The sequence below is a fragment of the Perognathus longimembris genome, chromosome 5 (genome assembly GCF_023159225.1).
Source record: "Perognathus longimembris pacificus isolate PPM17 chromosome 5, ASM2315922v1, whole genome shotgun sequence".
Lineage (NCBI taxonomy): Eukaryota > Metazoa > Chordata > Mammalia > Rodentia > Heteromyidae > Perognathus > Perognathus longimembris.
The window spans coordinates 40,631,506-40,652,448 of record NC_063165.1 but is presented as its reverse complement, the minus strand read 5'-3'; the positions used below and the strand labels follow the sequence as shown (position 1 = coordinate 40,652,448).

General features: G+C 40.2%; 1 protein-coding gene across 1 annotated transcript; it reads left to right on the top strand.

Annotated features, from left to right (window-relative positions):
* The first annotated feature begins 3,467 nt into the window (after window positions 1-3,467).
* Window positions 3,468-19,748, top strand: Nepro (nucleolus and neural progenitor protein). The gene is made up of 9 exons (XM_048346613.1): window positions 3,468-3,635; window positions 5,336-5,490; window positions 9,590-9,669; window positions 10,233-10,364; window positions 10,792-10,869; window positions 12,317-12,678; window positions 12,951-13,012; window positions 16,161-16,420; window positions 18,231-19,748. The coding sequence occupies exons 1-9, from the start codon at window positions 3,530-3,532 to the stop codon at window positions 18,694-18,696; spliced, it is 1,701 nt and encodes a 566-aa protein (XP_048202570.1). The 5' UTR covers window positions 3,468-3,529; the 3' UTR covers window positions 18,697-19,748.
* The last annotated feature ends 1,195 nt before the right edge of the window (window positions 19,749-20,943 follow it).

Sequence of the window (20,943 nt, the reverse complement as noted above, 5' to 3'; positions counted from 1 at the left end):
AGTAAAAACCCTTTATTTAGTAAAACAGAGTAGATACTACACTTTTTTTTTTTCTAGTCGTGGGGCTTGAACTCTTCAGTTCAAGGCTGGTGCTCTACTACTTGAGCCACAATGCCACTTCTGGGTTTCTGGAGGATAATTGGAGATAAGAGTCTCAGAGTCTTTCTGGCCCGGGGTCTGGCTTTGAACTGTGATCCTCAGATCCCAACCTCATAAGTAGCTAGGATTATGGATGTGAGCCTCCAGCACCCTGTTATACATTTCACTAGAGACAATTTTAAGATGATAGGGAATTGGTTAGACACATGTTCAAGAACTGAAATTCAAAACTACAACACAGAGGTAGCACAGAGGTAACTTAGAGCAGTTATACAGCCTGGAGCTAAAGAACTAGGACACAGAATTAGTTCTGGAGTTTAGTGAATTTAGACTTTTAGAGGAAAGAATCTGCAGAATGGGTGGGGGGGGGGCTCAGATTTCTGAGAATTCCATCAGGGTGCTGCTAGTACTTCTCAGGGTAGTTTAGGGAATGTTTAAAAGCAAACTGTCATTATATCAGGACTGAAAAACAGTTGCTAGGCAACATTGCAGGAATCAGTTGGCTCTCTAGTGGCATATATTGGTATGGCAGCCACTTAGTAAAGTGTTTACAGAGTCCTGGTCCTAACATCACAGAACAAAGTTAGAAGCTACATATACAGACAAACACATTGTTATGGTTTGAATAAAAAATATGAACCCTTTCCCCCAGCCTCCCATCCAAAGGCTAATGTGTTGAAGGCTTATGTCCACCAAATGGATCTAATTGTTGGCAGGTGATTGTATCACAAGGGCTTGACTTAATCAACCTGGACAGCCTGTTGATTGGTTCATAATTTGATGGCATTATTTAGAAATGATGGAAAATTTTGTAGGTGGGACTAAATTGGAGGAAGTGGGTCACTGGAGAGCGTGTTGTGTCTGTCTCTCTACTTGCAAGCCACCATGAGGTAAGTGATCTTTCTACACTCGCTCTACTCTGATGCTCTGCCTCACCACAGGCCCACAGTGATCCAAACAAGTTGCCATGACAGAAACCTTTGAATCAGTACTGAAACCTTTGAAATCATGAGCCATGAGATGGACCTTTGAAGTGATGTAAATAATCTGATACTATACTAACTTTACCCAACAAGCATTGCTAATATTGTTCCGTACTAATGTCATTCATTGTTCAATGTGAAACTTTTCTGAAGCTGTCCCTTGATGTGAAGTTATGTAATCGCAATTGCCCACACCTGTTTTGCTATTTATTGCCCACATCTCTAACACCTGGGAGAGCTACATCCTGTTTTATCACCTGATGGGCAGATGGGTCCCATCATGGTCAAGATGCCCTGACCCATTTGTAACCAGTTTCTGAACATTTATCAAACGTAATGAACTGGTACCTGGACACTTTTTGAAATTACCAAGACACTACAACTAATAAAAAGGGAAATCTTCTATGGTTTGTGGGTTTAAAAGCAGCCTTCTGAGATGGCTCAGAGCTGCATCTACAGATCCGGACCTCAGGTGCAGTCCTGCCATGTTAGTACTTTCACACTCAATAAAATTCTTTTCCTCCCCAATTGTCATCTGAGTGGTCTCATTGATAGTCGATTTCCAGACCCCATAACACCTTCAATTATATCCCTTGGCCAGGAACTTGATTTGATCTCTGCATATCTCCTGTAGGAACTGAGAGAGAAAGGGAAGGAGACTAGAAGGTGTTAAACTGACATCCAACATGGAGGATGAGGAAGTGAGCCACTGGAATGAAGGCAGTGGCAAAGCTGGAAAGGCAAGGAAATAAGTTTTACTTTAGAGCTTAAGTGAGACAGCTCTGTCAATTTTAGTTAAACAAAACTGATTTTTGAACTCCTGCTCCACAACCATATAACTATGCTGTTTCAAGTCAGAAAGTTTGTGATGACTTGTTAATATATAGACCAACACAAGGCATAATAGTAATTCATGAGAGGAGTTTCTCTATAAAGTTTTGGTATGAGGATAGGATATTTGTGAAGAATTATCAAAGATGATAGCCCAGGGGCTGAGGAAGGGTGACTGTTTCGGACAGGGTCTAGATGGAAGAAGTAATATCTGCAAAGATACACAAGAGCTTGGACAATGTAGTATTAACTTCTACTAAGAGTAAATATTTGTTTGTAGGCTGGATACTCTATAACCTAAGTGGTAGTTATTACCATCTTATGTTGCCCATAGGGATATGGGCAATTTCCTAAGAAAACCAATCAATGGTAGTCTTTAGAAACCATGAACCGTCCCCTCCACATTGTGGCAGGGTAGGGAGCCATAAGTCTAAGCAAAGGACTGATCAGTGTGGCTGAGGACAAATGAACTATCAGAAGGAAATCAATGTGATCATCGAGGTTTATGCAATATCATTTTTTCCTAGGATTCTGATGGTTTGTGGTAGTGAGGGTCAGTCAAGTGACTTCTAGCTTTCTTTAATGGGTCTTGGTTTTACTATAACCAAAGGAACCTTCTTTAATTATCCTTTTTTTTTTTTTTTTTTGCCAGTCTTGGGGCTTGGACTCAGGGTCTAAGCACTGTCCCTGGCTTCTTTTTGCTCAAGGCTAGCACTCTGCCACTTGAGCCACAGGGTCACTTCTGGCCATTTTCTTCTTTTTTTTTTTTTTTTGGCCAGTCCTGGGCCTTGGACTCAGGGCCTGAGCACTGTCCCTGGCTTCTTCCCACGCCGCTTCTGGCCGTTTTCTGTATATGTGGTGCTGGGGAATCGAACCTAGGGCCTCGTGTATCCGAGGCAGGCGCTCTTGCCACTAGGCTATATCCCCAGCCCACTTCTGGCCATTTTCTGTACATGTGGTGCTGGGGAATTGAACCCAGGGTTTCATGTATGCGAGGAAACACTCTTACCACTAGGCCATATCCCCAGACCCTTGATTATCCTTTTTAATCTTTTTTTTTTTTCCCATTTCTCCTAATATCTGAGGCAGAATTGGGGTCTGGGCTGTAAATGCCTCAAAGTAGTTCCAAATTGGGCTGTGCCTCAGAAATACCAGGGGGAGAATGTAAACAAAATACTGCTTCACCCCATCTCTAGTGAGTCTAATTGAGCAGTACCAGCAGTACCAGATAACCCTCCCACCACAGTCTGAAGAAACTCTCTTTAGAGATTTGGACAGGCGGTCAGATTTTGGTAACTGGCGCTGAACCACCATATGGGCCTTTCTAGGTCACCACTGTAGGTGTGACGGCTTCACCTCCCACACTGGTCCAGCCCAGAAGGCCGCCTCCCGCCAGCAGTCAGTTCCATCCTCGCCCAGCCCATTCCAGTCTCCCCCCTCCAATTGGTCTCTTCCAGCCCCCTCCCCTTACCCCTTATCTCCCCTCCCCAGGAGCTACACTTGGTCTCGCCTAACTCCGCCCCTTCCGTGTCCCTCATTTCCTACCTTCCGGCCCCAGGCTGCTTGGCCTAGCGGCGCCCGGCTCCGCCCACCCCAGCCCTCCCCCGCCGCTCAAGATGGCTGCTACGGTGCTGCCGGGTCTGGAGCCTTGGAACCACGTGAGGATCCCCAAGGCGGGGACCCGCAGCACAGTGGTAGTGCGGGACCCCAGAGCCGCCCTGAGTGAGTGAGGCGCTCGGCGCAAATGGCTGAGTTTTCCCGAGGATTCTTCGGGCAGGCCGCACGTGGGAGCGGGGCGGGACTTCGGGGCCTAGGGGCCTCTGGGAAGGGCCGAGCACCCGGGCATCGGTGGGGCTGAGGGTCCTGGTTCCCAGCGAGCCCACGGAGCTGCCGTGGGGCCTGGCAGGGGAGATGGACGACCCGGGCGCAACTCACGTCTGCCGGACGTGCAGCGCGGGAGTCTGTCCCCCGGAGCTGGGAGCCCCATCCCAGCGTTCCGGACGTAAACCACGGGCATTCGGGACCTCGGTTCCATATTGTAAAATGGAATTGGTCTCCCCTATTCTCCACCAGTGTGATGGATCGCTTGATGTAATAGGACGGTGTTATTTGATAGTATAGATAGTATTGCTGTTTGGGGGCAGTGGGGATTAAGAGGCAGGACCCTGCCTTGGGGGAGTGGGTTGGGGGGACTTCTAACCTCAGGTCACTTTCATATGGGAATAAAAAGAGCACAATGCTTTTAAGGGCCCTTTCCAGAATAAATGAGTTGATAAGGCGTTTGGAACACTACCTGGTAGAACAAACACTCAAATGATAGCAGTTGTTAGTATTAAATACTTAAAGTAAATTTTATGATCAAATTTAAATGTTTAAATGCTAAATATTCAACACTAAACTTAATTAGCAAGTATCCATCCTACACTTTTTTTTTACCGTTCAAAAGGTTTTTGTTTTTTTTAAATAACAGTATTCCTGTTACGGAAAATTCATCAGCCCACTCCTCATGCCTCAAGGTAGCTGATACCTAGCAACGACAGGAAATTCTTCCACCCTTAATCTAGGTGCCTCCCTTGTGGCTGTAGATAGTACGATAAATATATCCTATATACTCAATAGCTTTTCAGATTAGGAAACATTTGTCACCAGCCTTCAGTCAACTGTTGAACAAATAATGTAATTTCTAGGGTCCATGGTGATTTTTCTTTACTAAAAACAGTCGTCCCTGTATGTGGACCTTGGATACCAAAAACCTGCTGTTGCTCAACTTATGTTTTTTTGCATATAACCTATGCACAAACTTTTGTATATCATCTCAGGTTGCTTAGGGCACCTGATACAATGTAAGTGCTACGTAAATAGTTGTTATGCTGTTTGACATAGAGAATAAGGACAAAGAAAAAAGTACTTATTGTAAATGGATTTTTTAAAAAGATATTTTTCATGTGAGTCTGGTTGAATTAATAGATGTGGAGTCCAGAGCTACAAAAGGCTAAATGCACAGGTCCTTTGACTTTGAAAGTTGTGAATTTATCCATTCTGTCTCTTGTATGCAGAACAAAATGAAGGATTCATAGGGTGTGCAGAATGTCCTCTACATTGAGGAGCTTCAGGTGTAGGTATACCCTAAAGGGCTGACCAAAAGTATTCATATAAAGATTACTTAAGTCATGATAAAATGTGAGGTGAAGGATATAATCCTGTTTATCGTATAGTCTTTTAATGATTTCCCAAACTTAATATCATCTGTCATTATTTTCCAACATCCTTTAGACTTAGAAACCTTCATTATGTCTGAACACTTGAAGCTTGTTACACTAATTTGTTGTATGATTCCTTTAAAGCCAGTAAGCATGGGTGCTTCATGTATTGTACTTCATGTATAAACGTGTACCAAGTCTTATTAAATGTCTTTGCTTTAGACATTTGCATTGCAGCTGTAATTAAAGAATGCCATCTCATCACACAGTCACTGAGGAGCCAAACCTTACAACAAGAAGAAGATGTGTTATGCGCAGTCCTTTACAGCAATCACAACCGAATGGGCCATCACAAGCCCCATCTGGCCCTCAAACAGGTGAGGAGGAAGCCCTGAGGACCGCATGATCCACATCCATACCTTGTTACCTGATGAACATGTAGACCATACACATTTACTATTTGTTATTTGTGGAGTATTTGTGATTTATAAGCTTGTAGTTACATATGGTCTCTTTCTCTCAGCTAGTTCAGAAAATAATTTTTGTTCAAGAGGAAGTATGTTTAGATTCCTTCCCAGTCATTTTTCATTATATGCAATCTCTGTGTGTGTGTGTGTGTGTGTGTGTGTGTGTGTATGCGTATGTATGCAAAGTGCCTTTGCCAAGTTCAAAGGTAAAATGCTTTGATCAAGGCCAAAGCATTGACCATTAAGAAACAATTTTTTGGTATAATTTAAATCCTAAATTTATAAAAATGAACGAAGTATGCTTTATGTATTGTAGAGTCATAATGAAGCAATGGTGTGTTAGAGTAAGTGGAAGTAAGTTGTTTCATAGTAAGTAGTTTCATGTAATTTTTGGAACCTAAGACAGAATTGAGTCCTAACTCAGGGACTATCATAGCAGAGAGTGTCTCATGCTGAATTTATGTGCTTGTTCAATCACTTTATAAATTCTCCATTTCTTCTTTCACAGAAGTACAGTTTATTATCTATTGTTTGACAGCCACTGTGCAAGGTTTATTTTTACAAACTTCTTTGCGTCTGGCTTTGTGCTTGATGCAATTGTACAGGAGTGAAAAGACAGTATTGTCTGTAACCTACAGACTCGTTTTTTCTGGTTTTGTTCCACTCCCATTACTTATGCAATAAGGATGAAGATTTCCCCATCAAAAAAAGATCTGGGAACCTGGTCTTTCCTTATGTTTTCTTCTGTAGGGCAGCTTTTACTCCCAAGTTGCCAAATGTAAAGCCTATTTTATGTTCAGCTGTCACACACTCAGCCTTTCTTGGCTGCCATTTTCATGGTTTAAATCTTATCAACCCATAGTCCTCTAGTCTTCCTTACATTTAGGCGCATTATATGTCCACCAAAACCTGGTTAACCAGGTTTTTTGAGCAGTACTGGGAATTGAGCCCAGAGCTTTGAGCTTGCGAGGCAGGGAGTCTACCACTGAGACATGCCTCCAACCCTTTTTGTGTTATTTTCAACGTAGAGAGTCTCTCTTTGTTCCCCAGGCTGGGCTTGGATCCTTTGGTGCTTACCTGAGTTGAGGAGGATGACAGGTATGCAGCACCATGCCCAACCATTTTGTTTCCCCCGTAGCTGAGGTGACAGATGTGCATCATTGCACCCAGCCATTTAGTGAAATAGAGTCTGGTCAACTTCTTTTTGCCTAGGTCATCTTTGAACTTTGATCTCCCCATCTTTGCCTCCCAGGTAGCTATTGCGAGCTTAAGCCACTAATCCTGGCACAACATTTATTTCTCCATTGGTGTTCTAAATAAAGATCAGACTCTTTAGTTTGGCTTATAATGCCAACGATGATATTGTCTCCTTAGTCTTTAGCTCAGGCTTTTCTCACCTTCAGGCATTATGTATTTCAGCCAAGCTGAACTCTTAAGAGTGTGTTCATTCCTTGCTCACCTGGTCCTGAGTTTTAGAAAGCCCAGCCTCCCAGTGGTATCTGCCTGTGAAAGGCCTTTACATCTTCAAAGTCCCATTTTCAACCTTCCTGGCAATGATATTCTTTCCAAGGTATAACATGAGTGTATGTTATGGCAGTCACATTTTTCTCATTATTAGTGAATTCAGATTTCTCATTTTTGATTCTTTGCTTTCTGGCCTCCTCATAGTACTTCTCTTACAGCATTTAACAGTCCGTTGTGCTCATACATCTTTGTGTATGTTTATATATTTGTGTTCCCTATCATCCTTCTGTAGGGAACATGTGTTGTGATTGTCCTGCTGCTGCAGCTGCTGCCACCTTCTATTTGACATTACAGTTTACAGAGAGCCTGCTTAAACTAAGCTGTAAGCGTTAGTGTGTGTGGGGGTGGGGTGGGGAGGACTCTTCAAAAGCAGGCCACTAGCATTAGGTCCTCTTTAAGCCCTAATTGGAATACAGAAAACATTCTTGAGTCCTCTCTCTTTGTGACAGTACTGTATAAAGATTTCCTTACAGTCTTACGTGTCTCCTCTTGTCCTTGCTAAGGACAAGTGTTTTCTTTTCCTTCTTTTGAACTATTTACTATAAGGGAACCATAGTTTACTTAGTGTATGTTCTAAGTGCTGTACCTCTTAAGGGATGGTGTTTAGACTTAAAAATTAGAAAAACAGGTACTGACCTCAGACAATTTGAAGTTTGTTATCTCCATTATTCTGAAAACCATTGTTAAGATAGAATTCATAGCTTTGACTTGATTGTTAATAGTATATAGGCAACTCTTGGAAGGTACTGTAGTTGCCAGAATTGGTGCCCATCTAAGATCTTTATTTCCTTTAAAGTATGGGTGCTGCCCAGTGCATGCCATTGTATGTGGTTACTTACAGGTACAGAATTCTTATAGCATTTTGTATAGTGTGAAAGAGTTGTGAAGAACATGGATAAATATATTGTCCACGTGGCGCTTACAGTGTACTTTGGAGAGAAAGGAAGTCAGTCACTCTTGTGTCAGGCAGTAATAAATCCTATGGAGAAAAATAGGAGAGGCTGCATTTTGAATAAAATGTTAGAGTGTTTAGGTATTTAGTGTATTGCCTTAGTTGTATTACTAGAAATTGAGAAGTGACTCATATGCCACTTTATTTCCCAGCCTTCCTTGCCTTTAGTAGGTGTTCAGTATATGTTTGTCCAGGGAGTAAGTCATTTTCTTCTTCTCTGTGGTATTTATAGACTTGAAATTTAATAGTTAATAATTCACTGTCTTGTAATAATAGATTCACTATTAAAATTACAGTTGGAGCCAGGAGTTGGGGGCTCATGCCTGTAATCCTAGCAACTTAGGAGGTTGAGATCTGAGGATCACTGTTTTAAGCCAGCCTGAGCAGAAATGTCTGTGAGCTTCTTATCTCCAGTTAACCACTAAAAAGCCACTAAAAGAAGTGGAGCTGTGGCTCCAGTGGTGAGGTGCTAGCCTTGAACACAAAAGCTCTGGGGCAGTGAGTGCCCAGACCCTGAGTTGAAGCCCCAGGACTGGCACACAAAAAAATTATTTTTGGCTTCAGTATGATTACAATATTTTATACTTGTTTTGGTTCCCTTTATACCATTAAGCACAATTTTTTGGCACATAGTAATTTCCTTTAAAAATTTTTTTCTTTGTTTTTTTGTGGTAATGGGGTTTGAACTCAGGGCTAGATGCCTAGGCAGGCATGTTACCGCTGAGCCATACTCCAGCCCCATTTTGCATTGGCTGTTTTGAGATAGGATCTCACTTTTTGCCTGAGCCCATGCCTGGATGTAATCTTATTTTAAGCTTACTGCTGTTGCTGGGATGATAGATGTGCGCCACAATGCCCAGCTTCTTCCATTGATTGAGATGGACTGTTGGAAACTTTTTCCCTTAGGCTGGCCTGGATCTGCAATCTCCCCCCTCCCCCAACTCTATCTCCTTGCCAATCTGGGGTGTCAGATGTACACCATTACCCCCAACTATTGGTTAAGAAAAAAAGTATCTCACAGACTTCCTGAGGGCTGGTTTTGAACCGAGATCCTCCCAGTCTCAGCCTCCTGAGGAGCTGGGATATGAGCTACTTTGGTTAGCTAGTAATTTCATAATCATTTCCTGATTTGAGAAGTCTGTTGTCTTTTGGTCTTTGGATTCCTTTATCCTAAACATGAAAATAGTAATCTCTGGTATTTTGCGTGTTTCCATACTTGGAAAGGTTGGTTCCTTTGCTTTTCTGATTATATCACTGACCCTGTCTGTATTACCTATATGCTAATTTTTTTTTTTTTTTTTTTTTTTTTGCCAGTCCTGGGGCTTGGACTCAGGGCCTGAGCACTCTCCCGGGCTTCTTTTTGTTCAAGGCTGTACTCTATCACTTGAGCCACAGCGCCACTTCTGGCTTTTTCTGTTTATGTGGTGCTTAGGAATCGAACCCAGGGCTTCATGCATGCAAGGCAAGCACTGCACTGCTAAGCCACATTCCCAGCTCCCTATATACTAACTTGAGCTGATCTTCTTCCTTCAGGTTGAACAATGTTTGAAACGTTTGAAAAACATGGATTTGGTGGGCTCAATTGAAGACCTGTATGGGTTGTGTTCTTCCAAGTAGGTATTCCTTTGCTTTCTGATAAGGGCAGGGAACTTGATGTCCTGTAGTACCCGTCTCCCTTTTGATTTTCTTGGTGTTTGGATTATAGTTCAGGTGAATAAATTTTGTGTTATATATGTACTTTTTTTGTGTGCCAGTACTGGGGCTTGAACTCAGGGTCTACTTGCTGCAAGGTTGTGTTCTACCACTTGAGCCACAGCTGTATTTACAGTTTTTTGTTGGTTAATTGGAGATGAGAGTCTTAAGGACTTTCTGCTCCAGCTAGTTTTGAACTGCAGGCATCTCAAGTCTTCTTAGAAGCTAGGATTACAGGCATGCCAGTGCCAGACACTTAATTTTGTTTTAATAAGGGGTACCTGTTGTGGTACTGCTAAAAATGTGTGAGGACGACTGGTGTGTCACTGAAATGTATGACTATAGCAGGTTATATTGAAACATTGGTGGGTTGTTACTAGCATAGCTACCTCGTATTGGGCTTAAAGCAGGTCTTCATTTGACTACAGCTATCAAAATGCTTTGCTTAAAAATGAAAGTAATGTATTTTCCTATTTCTGTCAAGAGAAAAGCAGCCTGTACCTACCACAGCGTGTGCCATTCCCAGCCAACCAGTGATGGAGTTTGTGCTGATGAAGGTTTTGGGTGCCTGTAAGTTGCTACTCCGCTTGTTGGACTGCTGCTGTAAGGCATTTCTGTATCCTCCAGTCTGTGGAAGTTCCTTCTTTGGAGTGGGAATTATTTGAATATATCTAACAGAATTTGTTTGAAAGCTGGGGGTCTTAGAGACATTAGAGCCTGTGAGGATTCTTCAAATTTGTTTCTGGCCCTCCTTGTTTCAGTAATTGTTGAATATAACCATTGCCAGAGACTGTCACTAGCCTGTGTTATCTATCCTAAGATCTTTGACAGCTAGAAATTCTGAATCTTAAAAGTTAAATTGAACAATGGGAGTTTTAGCAGACTGTGTCTTAAGTTTTATATGATGTGGGCGGAGCATGTTTTAAGACTTTTAATTCTTAAAGAGGAGTTTTTTTTTACTCCAGTGTATTTCTTTTGTAATTGTAGCTTGCAAACCCTAGATCTCTTTAGTTTTGTTGTTCTACCTTAAATTGCTTCTTCAGCTTGACTGTGAAACACCTAGGATTGGAAGAATTCATCATTTTAAACCTTGTGATGGTCGGGCTGGTAAGCAGATTATGGTATGTACATACTTTAGACATCCATCATTTGTTTTTAATCTATACCTCAAGCTGGTTTTCTTATTTATTTTATATAGTTTCATTTCATATTTTCCCATGGACTGATGGTGGGAGGAGGGTCCCCTTTCTTCATTTGATGTGTTTACTAGTGGCTGGGAGCCTAAGTGCTGATGGTTATGTGAGAGAAGTCGGTTACTCATCTGAAGCCTTCGACTAATAACGGAATAACCTAGCAAGTGCATCCTAGGACCTAGGAGCTGGAATGATAAATTGTTGGCAGTAATTACATTGTAGCAGATTATTGAAAATGGTGATTTCTTGGATTGCTATCTAAATTTGTAATGGAAAATGATAAATAAATTTGATCTTTTTTTGTGCTCCAGACTTTTTCTTCTGCCAGAAACAACTGATGGGTTTTGAGGCATATTTAATCCATGAAAAGACCACGAATAATACTAGTAAACTAAAGAAACGTGTGTGTGTGTGTGTGTTTGTGTGTGTGTGTAGTAATTACTCGATGGATAATTCCACTTGGAATTAGATTATTTGCTGAAATTTGGATGCAAGAAAACTGAAAATTACTATCTTCAGAGATTGAAAACTTTGTTTTAATGTGATAACCTGGATAGCTGGAAAATGTTGCTAATCTTTTTTGTTGTGCTTATTCTTTTTTTGTTTCTTTCTTCTTGGTGTGTGGTACTGGGGCTTGAATTCAGGACCTTATACACTCCCTCTGCTTCTTTGCTTCCAACTAGTGCTTTATCACTTGAGCCATGCTTCCATTTCTGGCTTTTTACTGTTTGGTTGGGCTGCTTCTAATCCTCAATTCTTGGCTCTCAGCCTTCTGAATAGCTAGGATTATAGGTATGAGCCACTGGCACCTGGCTATTTCACTTGTATCTGAATAAGAGGTAATAACATTTGAACTACCATTAACACTTAATAAAATGATTTTATTTAATTAAATTTAAAAAGTTTGACACATGGACTTGCATGGTAGCCCAGGATGGCCTTTAATTTATGATCCTTCTGCCTCAGCTTCCTGAGTGTTAGTATAAACTTGTACCATATTGGCTTACTCATCATATTATTTTTATTCTTTTAATGAAAAGAGGTTTAATTTTTATTAAAAAATGATACATGTTTAAGAAATCCAAAAAAAAAAAGTGTAGAAAGTCAGATGTGCCCCACAATTCTAGATAAAATCATTCATAAGATTTTTTTTTATGTATATTCTTTGATACATCTCTCCAGGGAGTAATTTGTTTTTGAGTAACACCTTGTACTTGGGTTTTTCTGCTTAGTCTGGAATGGCTGCTTGCAGGTACTTTCTTTTGGTCTACTTTGGCAGAGCTTTGCTTGCTATTTTGTTTTGAACTTTACAGTTTACTATGTAATCAGAAAATTGTAATTACTAGCTAATTCACAAGCTTCTATTTCTTTGCAGGGTTCTATACAAAGCTGTTTTAAGAAGATTGATTTCTTTATATGAGTCATTATTTGGATTACTACAAGAAGTCTCCAAGATTCAACCTATGCCCTACTTCAAAGATTTCACCTTTCCTTCTAATATTGCTGAATTCCTAGGACAGCCCTATCTTGAACTCTCTAAGAAAAAAATGCCTAAAGCTTTTTTGTCTAAAGGAGTAACTAAGTTGCTAGATAAACTATTTTTAACAAAAGTAAAATTGCCAAAGTCAGGTGAAGACACTTCACTTAAAATATGCAAAACAGCTAAACAAATGAAAGCCAACATTCAGGATGTGGACCTTGGACAGCCAGTAAAAAAGAGTAAAAAGGTCATTAAAGGTAATTTGCTTTGATACTGCACATTGTAATTAAATAAAACTTTTGTTAAATATAATGTTTTGTATAGTGAGCAATCTAGTATCTTAATGTCAATCTACTTTGATTATCTTTAGAGAAGTGTGGATACACCTGTATTTTCTAATACTTCTTTGCTTGCTTTATTCCCCTTATTGTAGTAGTTGGCATGAATGTCATGAACTTAAGAATTTGTTGATCTGAAAGTAGTTTGTGTAAAGTTTTGTATTTGTAATTTTTGTTTTCCATCTCCACAGAAAATTCATCAGGATTTGATGTGAGGGCTTTCTGCAAACAGCTGAGAAACAAAGCTATTCAGGTTTGTCTGGCTAGATTTGATACAGCTTTGGATTCCTGCTAATTTGTAGAGGATGCTTCTTACCAAGGACAAGGATTGATTCTTATTTCTCAAAGCCTGGTACCTTTTTAGTTCTGTGCGCTTTTTAGTAGAGAGTGGATTCTGTTAATATTACCTAATTAATTTGTAGGAGTCTTTATATAGAATTTTAAAATGACCTGAAGACCCAGTGTAAGGATGGTTGTTCAGCAGTTTAAAAATACAATCAGAAAAATGGTTTAAACCTTGTCTGGTGTGACCTGTAAACTAATCTTAATCCATATAGAGTATTCAGCAGTCTAAAGTATTTTAAGCTTTTAACTGGTATTAGATGTTAATAGTAACGTTAACTAGTAATCATTTTTGTGGTCCTCCTTATTTGACATGAGGCTTCTATTCCTCAGTTAGTACTTATAAATTCAGTTTATTCTGGATTTAAAGGTAAGCAGGCAGTGCCACCTGGTTTTACCCAGTAACTACTTTTATCGTGCTATGTCTTTTGTGGGTTATTTTTTGTTGTTGTTCCTTTTAAGAACTCTTGATTCTAATACCTCAAGAGTTCTTTTTTTTTTTTTTTTTTTTTTTTTTTGCCATTCCTGGAGCTTGAACTCAGGGCTTGAGCACTGTCCCTGGCTTCTTTTTGCTCAAGGCCAGCACTCTACCACTTGAGCCACAGCACCTCTTCTGGCCTTTTTTTATAATGTGGTACTGAGGAATCGAACCCAGGGCTTCATGTATATGAGGCAACTGCTCTACCACTAGGCCATATTCCCAACCCCAACTCAAGAGTTCTTTATTGACCTTTGCCCAATTAATGAGTTCAGAGAGAGGAATAACATTAATACTAATGTTATCTGAGCTTAGAATTATTCTAAAGCTTTGGGTGTATTAAGTCATGTAGCCCACAGAAAAACTCTCTAGTTATTCTTTTCATATATATCCTTGTAGAAACTGAAGCATGGGTCAGCCAGATTGGTCTAGGCCCTAGTTAATGGCAGGGCTGGCTGGGATGTGCCGTTTCTGTTCCTTACCATCACACCAGTCTTGATGCTAGATTTTTATGATTTTGTATTTTAAGGAAAACCACAATGCTTTGCAGCCCTTGAGACATCTACAGCCTGTCCACCTGCTGGTTAGCAAGCCAGTCCTGATGCTGTTCTGTCAGCATCTTCCTTACTCAAGAGTAAGCAATGCTCTATTTTCAGTAGTTGGCACTAATGGCCTGTTTCCTGTTAGGACAGACTTCTTTTTATAAGTGATCACCAAATAAAATTCTAATAGGCTTGTACTTTTACATTTTCAACTGACTTCTTTTTTTTTTTATTTGTTTATTATTGAACACAAATTTTTTGACAAGGTGTTGTGCAAAAAGGGTACAGTTACATAGTAGGACAGTGTGTACATTTCTTGTAATATCTTACATCCTGTTTTTCTATCCTTTCTCTAGGTCAGGTAGATATATATACAATATACAATGTATCTAGAACATATACAGTATTCACAGACTTGGTCTCTACTGTCTCTCTGTCTCCCTTTCTTAACACTCATATATCAGGGAGATCATGCCCGTTTGTTTTCTGTGTTCTAGGCTTGTCTCGCTCAACATTATTTGTTCGAGTTCTGACCATTTCCCTGCGAATAACAATATTTCACCATTCATAATCGCTATGTAGTATTCCATTGTGTATAAGTACCATATTTTTTGCATCCATTCATCTGTGGAGGGGCATCTGGGTTGTTTCCATATTTTGGCTATTGTGAATTGTGCTGCGATAAACATGGAAGTACAAATGTCTTTTTGATATCTTGGGACCTGCTGTTTAGGATAGATGCCTAGGAGTGGTATGGCTGGGTCATAGGGTAGGTCTATATTGAGCTTTTTGAGAAACCTCCATACTGTTCTCCAAAGTGATTGTACTAATTTGCACTCCCACCAAAAATGGAGAAGGGTTCCTCTTTACCCGCACCCTCTCCAGCATTTTTTGTTGCCTGAGTTCAGCGTATAGGCCATTCTAACTGGGGTGAGGTGGCATCTCAGGGTTGTTTTTATTTGCATTTCCTTTACCACCAGGGATGTTGAGCATTTCCTCATGTGTTTCTTTGCCATTTTTATTTCTTCTCTTGTGAAGTCTCTCTTTAGCTCCTTTGCCCATTTCCTAATAGGTTTATTGGGCTTGGAGGGGCTTAGTTTTTTGAGTTCTCTGTAGATGACCGATATCAGGCCTTGTCTGTTGCTGTGCTGGTAAATATCCTTTCCCATATCGTTGGCTGTCTTTCTATTTTGGTGGCTATGTCCTTAGCTGTGCAGAAACTTTTTAATTTGTAGTAGTCCCATTTGTCCAGTCTTTCTCCTATTTGTTGTGCCCCTGGGACTATATTCAGGAAGTTCCTTCCTGTGCCTGTAAGTTCTAGCGTCTTTCCTACTCTGTCCTTCAGTTCAACTGACTTCTTAAAGTTCTTGTTTAGTGTGAGACTTTGGAAAGGTAAGCTTTGAATGGAGAGAGTATACTTGATAGATAGCATATTCTCATACAGAAGTAAAAAAGGAAAATCCAAACCCATATATACCAAAGAAGGGATTGAAGGGAAAAACAAAAGACCCCCTTGTTCGAAAGTTCAAGTAGAACTGGAAATGTTGCTCAGATAAATCAGCATTTTTAACATGTTAACACTATGTTCATTAAAAACTGCTCTGCTGGGTACTATACGGGGCATCCTGGCCTCAAGTGATCTAGGAGAGTTACTGAGGGGATAGAAACAGGCGAAAAATAAGTGTGATAATCCAGTGATATAGAGATAAAGGGTCCATCAATGATTTATTTTTTCTGCCATTGGGCTTTGATCAGTTTTTAATTGTGGGGAGTTTTATTCTCATGTACATACATGTTCAATATGTTTAGAGAATCAATGTATATTTTCTGTGTACATTTGGTTTAAAGGCAGATGGAGCCTGTCTTAGTACAGGAAGGGTTGGGGGGATGTTAGGAGGATAAAACACCTTTTTAAGGCAAAAGGAAACTTGAATGAGCAAAAAGTTCCCTTCTTTTAAAAAGGCTTAAAATTTTGCTTTGAGTCAGCATCCCCTCTTGTCCTGTGCTTACCAGTCAGCATGTTTTTCTTACCTTTTCAGGATGCTAGCTCTGAGTTTAAATATTCTCAATCCAAATTGAAGACAAGCAAACATCCTTCTTGGAAGGTGACAGTAACTCCCCATGTCAGACGTTTTGTACAAAGGTTTCGAGAAGCCAGAACTTTCACCCAGCTTTCTGAAGAAATCCAGATGGCAATTGCATGGTACCGAAGCAAAAAACAAAAGGTTCGGGCTATGTATTTGGGTAACAAACTTCTTAAAAGTAACCGGCTGAAACATGTGGAAGCTCAAGGTTGTAGGTAAGCACATTACAAAAATTCCTTGTTTAGCGCAAAATATAGACTTATTTCCTTATAGTGTTATGTCTTAGAATCCTCCAAGTGTTAAAAGTGAGATTTACTTCGACTACAATTTCACTTGTTTCTTTCCTTATATGGGCAAAGTTGTATCATTGGCAGGAAACAGTAAACAGGTAACAGCCTCGCTTATTTATTATTCCTATCCACTCATGCAGAGAGCACTAAGAATGCGTGGTGTACAAAACGTAGGGAACAAGAGTGAGAAACAGGCAGTCCTCAGGGCTCCTACTCCCATGGGAGGTTCAGCCTTTCTGCAGACAAGTGTTAGTACAGCTGGTGAGGGTGTGAGAGCAGAGCCTGTGGCTTGCAACGCCCACCCTGGGCTCTTGGGACCAGGCTCAAGTTTGAAGCCTGACATGAGCTAGACTCACCTATTTTACTTCTTTTCCTGTGATTCTTACACATGGAACTGTTGAGTTGTGAGCTAGTACAGTTACTGAAAAAGTAACAGATGCCAAGGAGGACAATTTCAGACACAGATGGTATCAAGATCCTTTTCTCCTTCCCAGAAACAGTCTTTTTAATGTCTCTGTGTCCTTCAAAAATATTCTCCAAGAACCATGAAAGAAATTATCTCCTAAGTAGTTAGGGCCATTGGAGAGAAGCATTCTGTTCAAGATTGGGTTTGAAGTCGGTGGTAGATGAGATGAGGCAGAGATGATAATGATTAGCAGTTGATGAGAAAAGGTAATAAATTCATGTTTATTGGCTAGCCATTTGTATCTGGTAAAAAACAGTATTCCTATTAGCTTGTTTTTGCTCTTGCATTATTACTTTTGTATATTTGGTATGCTTATACCGTCAGGTATAGTACTTGACATATAGTGAAGCATTATTTCATTATAATGAACTTCTTTAAATTTTTGTGTTTAAAAGTTAGAAGGGAGGAGGGGAGGGTGGGTAGTTTGACCATCATAGTGATGAATGTATGATAGTACAAAACACCTAGAATGATCCGAACTTTGTAGGCCTGAAGATGACTTAGTATGAATCCCACTTTGGTAGCTCAAGGCTGTCAGTTCATCTGAGCCAGAAGCTATCATTTCTTTTTTTTTTTTTTTTTGGCCAGTCCTGGGCCTTGGACTCAGGGCCTGAGCACTGTCCCTGGCTTCCTTTTGCTCAAGGCTAGCACTCTACCACTTGAGCCACAGCGCCACTTCTGGCCATTTTCTGTAAATGTGGTGCTGGGGAATCGAACCCAGGGCCTCATGTATACAAGGCAAGCTCTCTTGCCACTAGGCCATATCCCCAGTCCTATCATTTCATTTTTTAAATAACCGTTTTCTCTTCATTTTTATTACTTTCCCTTGTTCATCCTGCCGCATTATGAAGTTGTTTAGCAGACATGAATTCTTACACACTGTAAAGCTCTTCATTTGTGCTGTTTCTGCATTGCCACTCACTCCTGTTACTTTGTGACACATTGTAGATACTAAAGTCTGGAGTTGTCTCACCAGTCAGCTACATAAATCAGTAGAGAAGTTACTGTACTTTGAGGGCAAAGTGGAGACATATTTGCCTACAATCTGAACCAGAGGGAAGTCTGAAAACGGAAATTTGGGTTGAAACTTTTTTTTTTTACATGATTCTGGTTTTGTTATGATTCTGATTGTATAGACATAGGACCTATAAATAGATTAAGTCCTTTTCTGTGTTGGAAGTTGGTTTAAAGCACACACATTAAGTGTTTGAAAATGTTTTTTTTTTTTTTTATCATAACGAGCTCAGATTCCTGTTCTCTGTCCTTTAGTTTGCCCAAGAAACTGGAGTGCATAAAAGCATCCATTTGCAACTGCCTTCTTCGTGGCTCTGGTGTCAACATTTCAAAGCATCTTAGACAAAGAAGATCACAGACTAAATTTTCACTGAGACAAAGGAAACCACAGAGAAAGTTGCAGCCAACTCTATTAAAGGAAATTCAGCAGTTTTCTCAAGGGACTCTGCAGAGTGCTATGGACAGCAGTGCTAAGTGGAGGTGCTCATGCCTTGCAGCACAGGAAACCAATCTGTGCTCCAGCAATAAGCAGCTTTTGAGTAGCAGATATCCAGATCCCATCATGCAGACTAAGGAGAAACAGGTTCATAGAAATCTCACAGGAAGCAATGAAAACAAAACTGACTCATGGACAAACATGCACATAAGCAAACACAGTACGTCAGGAACTGTTAAGGAAACAGATGACATTGATGACATTTTTGCTGTAATGGGAGTTTAAATGTTCATTTGTAAGACTTTAAGAATTAGTGGGCAGGTTCTGCTGTTTTAAGAGGAACTACTGAGATCTGGAAATACCATTGGCCCAGTGAGGAGCTGTGTCAGTGCGCTTGGTATAGGAGGGCATTTCAGCTTAATAAACACTTATAGTTGTTCCACTTAATCAGCCAGGTATGCAGGTGTTAAACTTGAAAACTCCATCACAGCCTACCTGTGAGAAACATTTCTTGATTGAGGCTGATAGGTCCTTGAAAACTTGAATAGTTTAGTTCCTGGAGAATAAGACTTAAGTTTGCAAAATCCTCCATGCCTTAAAGGAGCAAGAATGGAGAGGGATGTCAAGGAGGCACCCTAAACAATTACTTTTGTCTTATTTGCTCCACTGTGGATTGGTCTGCCAGTGTTACTTCTGTAGTCTTGTTTATGAACTGGAATGGGCCACCAAAAGGAATCAGATCACAGCTATTATTTCTCTCCATTTGATCACCTTACCTCATAGGACATAAAAAATGCTTTTGGGGTTTCCCAGAAGGTTTTATTTTCTTTAAGTGCTAATGTGAAAGTGAAATAAGTGACAAAATGTGCCCAGGGATAGAAGGCTAATCATCATATATTTAAATTTGGTGTTGAGATTGATGCGTGTACAAGCTGTGAGAGGATCTTAACATATTTCTAAATAATGCTGTGAGAGGTATCTTTCAAATTCTTTAGCCACTAGAATTAAGTTCATACACCTTAAGTTGTTTATTTACACCAAATAGATGTCATAAAAGAAAAAGGTACTCTGGTAAGGCCACTCTGTGATTTTCTCTATATTTCCTTCCTACTTATTACCCTGCTTTGCCCTTCTGCTTTCTGCATTTCCTCACAGGAGACTTTGAGTCTCTTGGTGGGTTTTACAAAGATTAATAACCATGGATCAGGGAATGGGGCCAGATGTTGGCATGCATATTTAGCAGGGAGCCCAGGTGATTTTGATGCAGGTGGACTGAAATCCAGAGTTAATATGTAAATGCTGGCTTTCCGGTGTTAGCTTGTCTCCTGAAACTTTGTTTTTTTTTTTGGCCAGTCCTGGCCCTTGGACTCAGGGCCTGAGCACTGTCCCTGGCTTCTTCTTGCTCAAGGCTAGCACTCTGCCACTTGAGCCACAGCGCCACTCAGTATATGTGGTGCTGGGGAATCGAACCCAGGGCCTCATGTATATGAGGCAAGCACTCTTGCCACTAGGCCATATCCCCAGCCCTGAAACTTTGTTTTTTAAAGACATTTTCACTTTCTAGCCCCATCTGGCCTTCAAGTCAATCCTCTTGTTTCATTCTCCCAAGTTCTGGGATTACAGGTGTGCCCTGCTTTCTGAAGCCTGTTGTAATGCACAGCTCCAACTGCTAGTCACTTTCTGGTTTTCAGGTGGAAGTACATACTTGGTGCCTTAAAACATGGTGACATATACAGGTGCGTTTTGTCTCTTGCCATGCAATGCCTAGGGATTATGAGCTCAAATAAACATTTTTTTCTTTATAATTTCAAAGAAAAATACAACCTCTCCCCATTGAGTATTTTATTTTGTTCATGACAGGTCTATAAATAGTCACCAGCTTCTAAGTAGCTTTGTGTTCAGTGTGTTCCATTCACATACTGGGAACTGAAGGTGAAATAGTAGGAGACAATTAGTGTGTATAGCTTTGTCACAGAGAGGGAATGCTTTGTTTTCTGAGTGTTACATTCAGTCACATACTCCTTCAGATGACCTGTTGAAGACTTTCCATCCCAACTTATGGTCTGGAAGACAAAAGTCAGAAAGCAAAAGTCCCTGGGAGTTAGGAGATTGAAGGTCCAGTCTTCTGCTTCTGCATTCTGAATAGTAAGTTTTAAAAATTCTACTTCCTCCATGGCAGGATGTTTTCTATGATAAATGTCTTTGAATTTTGCCTGATTGTTTGGGCTTGCAAATGTGCAGCTGTCCTGAGATAATGTCTTACCTCATGTAATGCCACTTTAATCTTATTAGTGTGGTTTGGTTACATTTAGAAATTAGTTTAAGAGAAATCAAATGAGTTGTGCAAGAACCAATTGGTAACTGATATTAAAACTGGAATTTAATTCTGTGTTTCTCATTTTCAGTCTTGTGTTCACCTGAAGGTTCATGACTCCATCCTGAAAAGGCTGGTCTGTGGACTATGACAAATTTTACCAAGAATAATTGTTTTTAATATTAAAATAAAGACTCAAGAAAAGATTGACAGGTTTA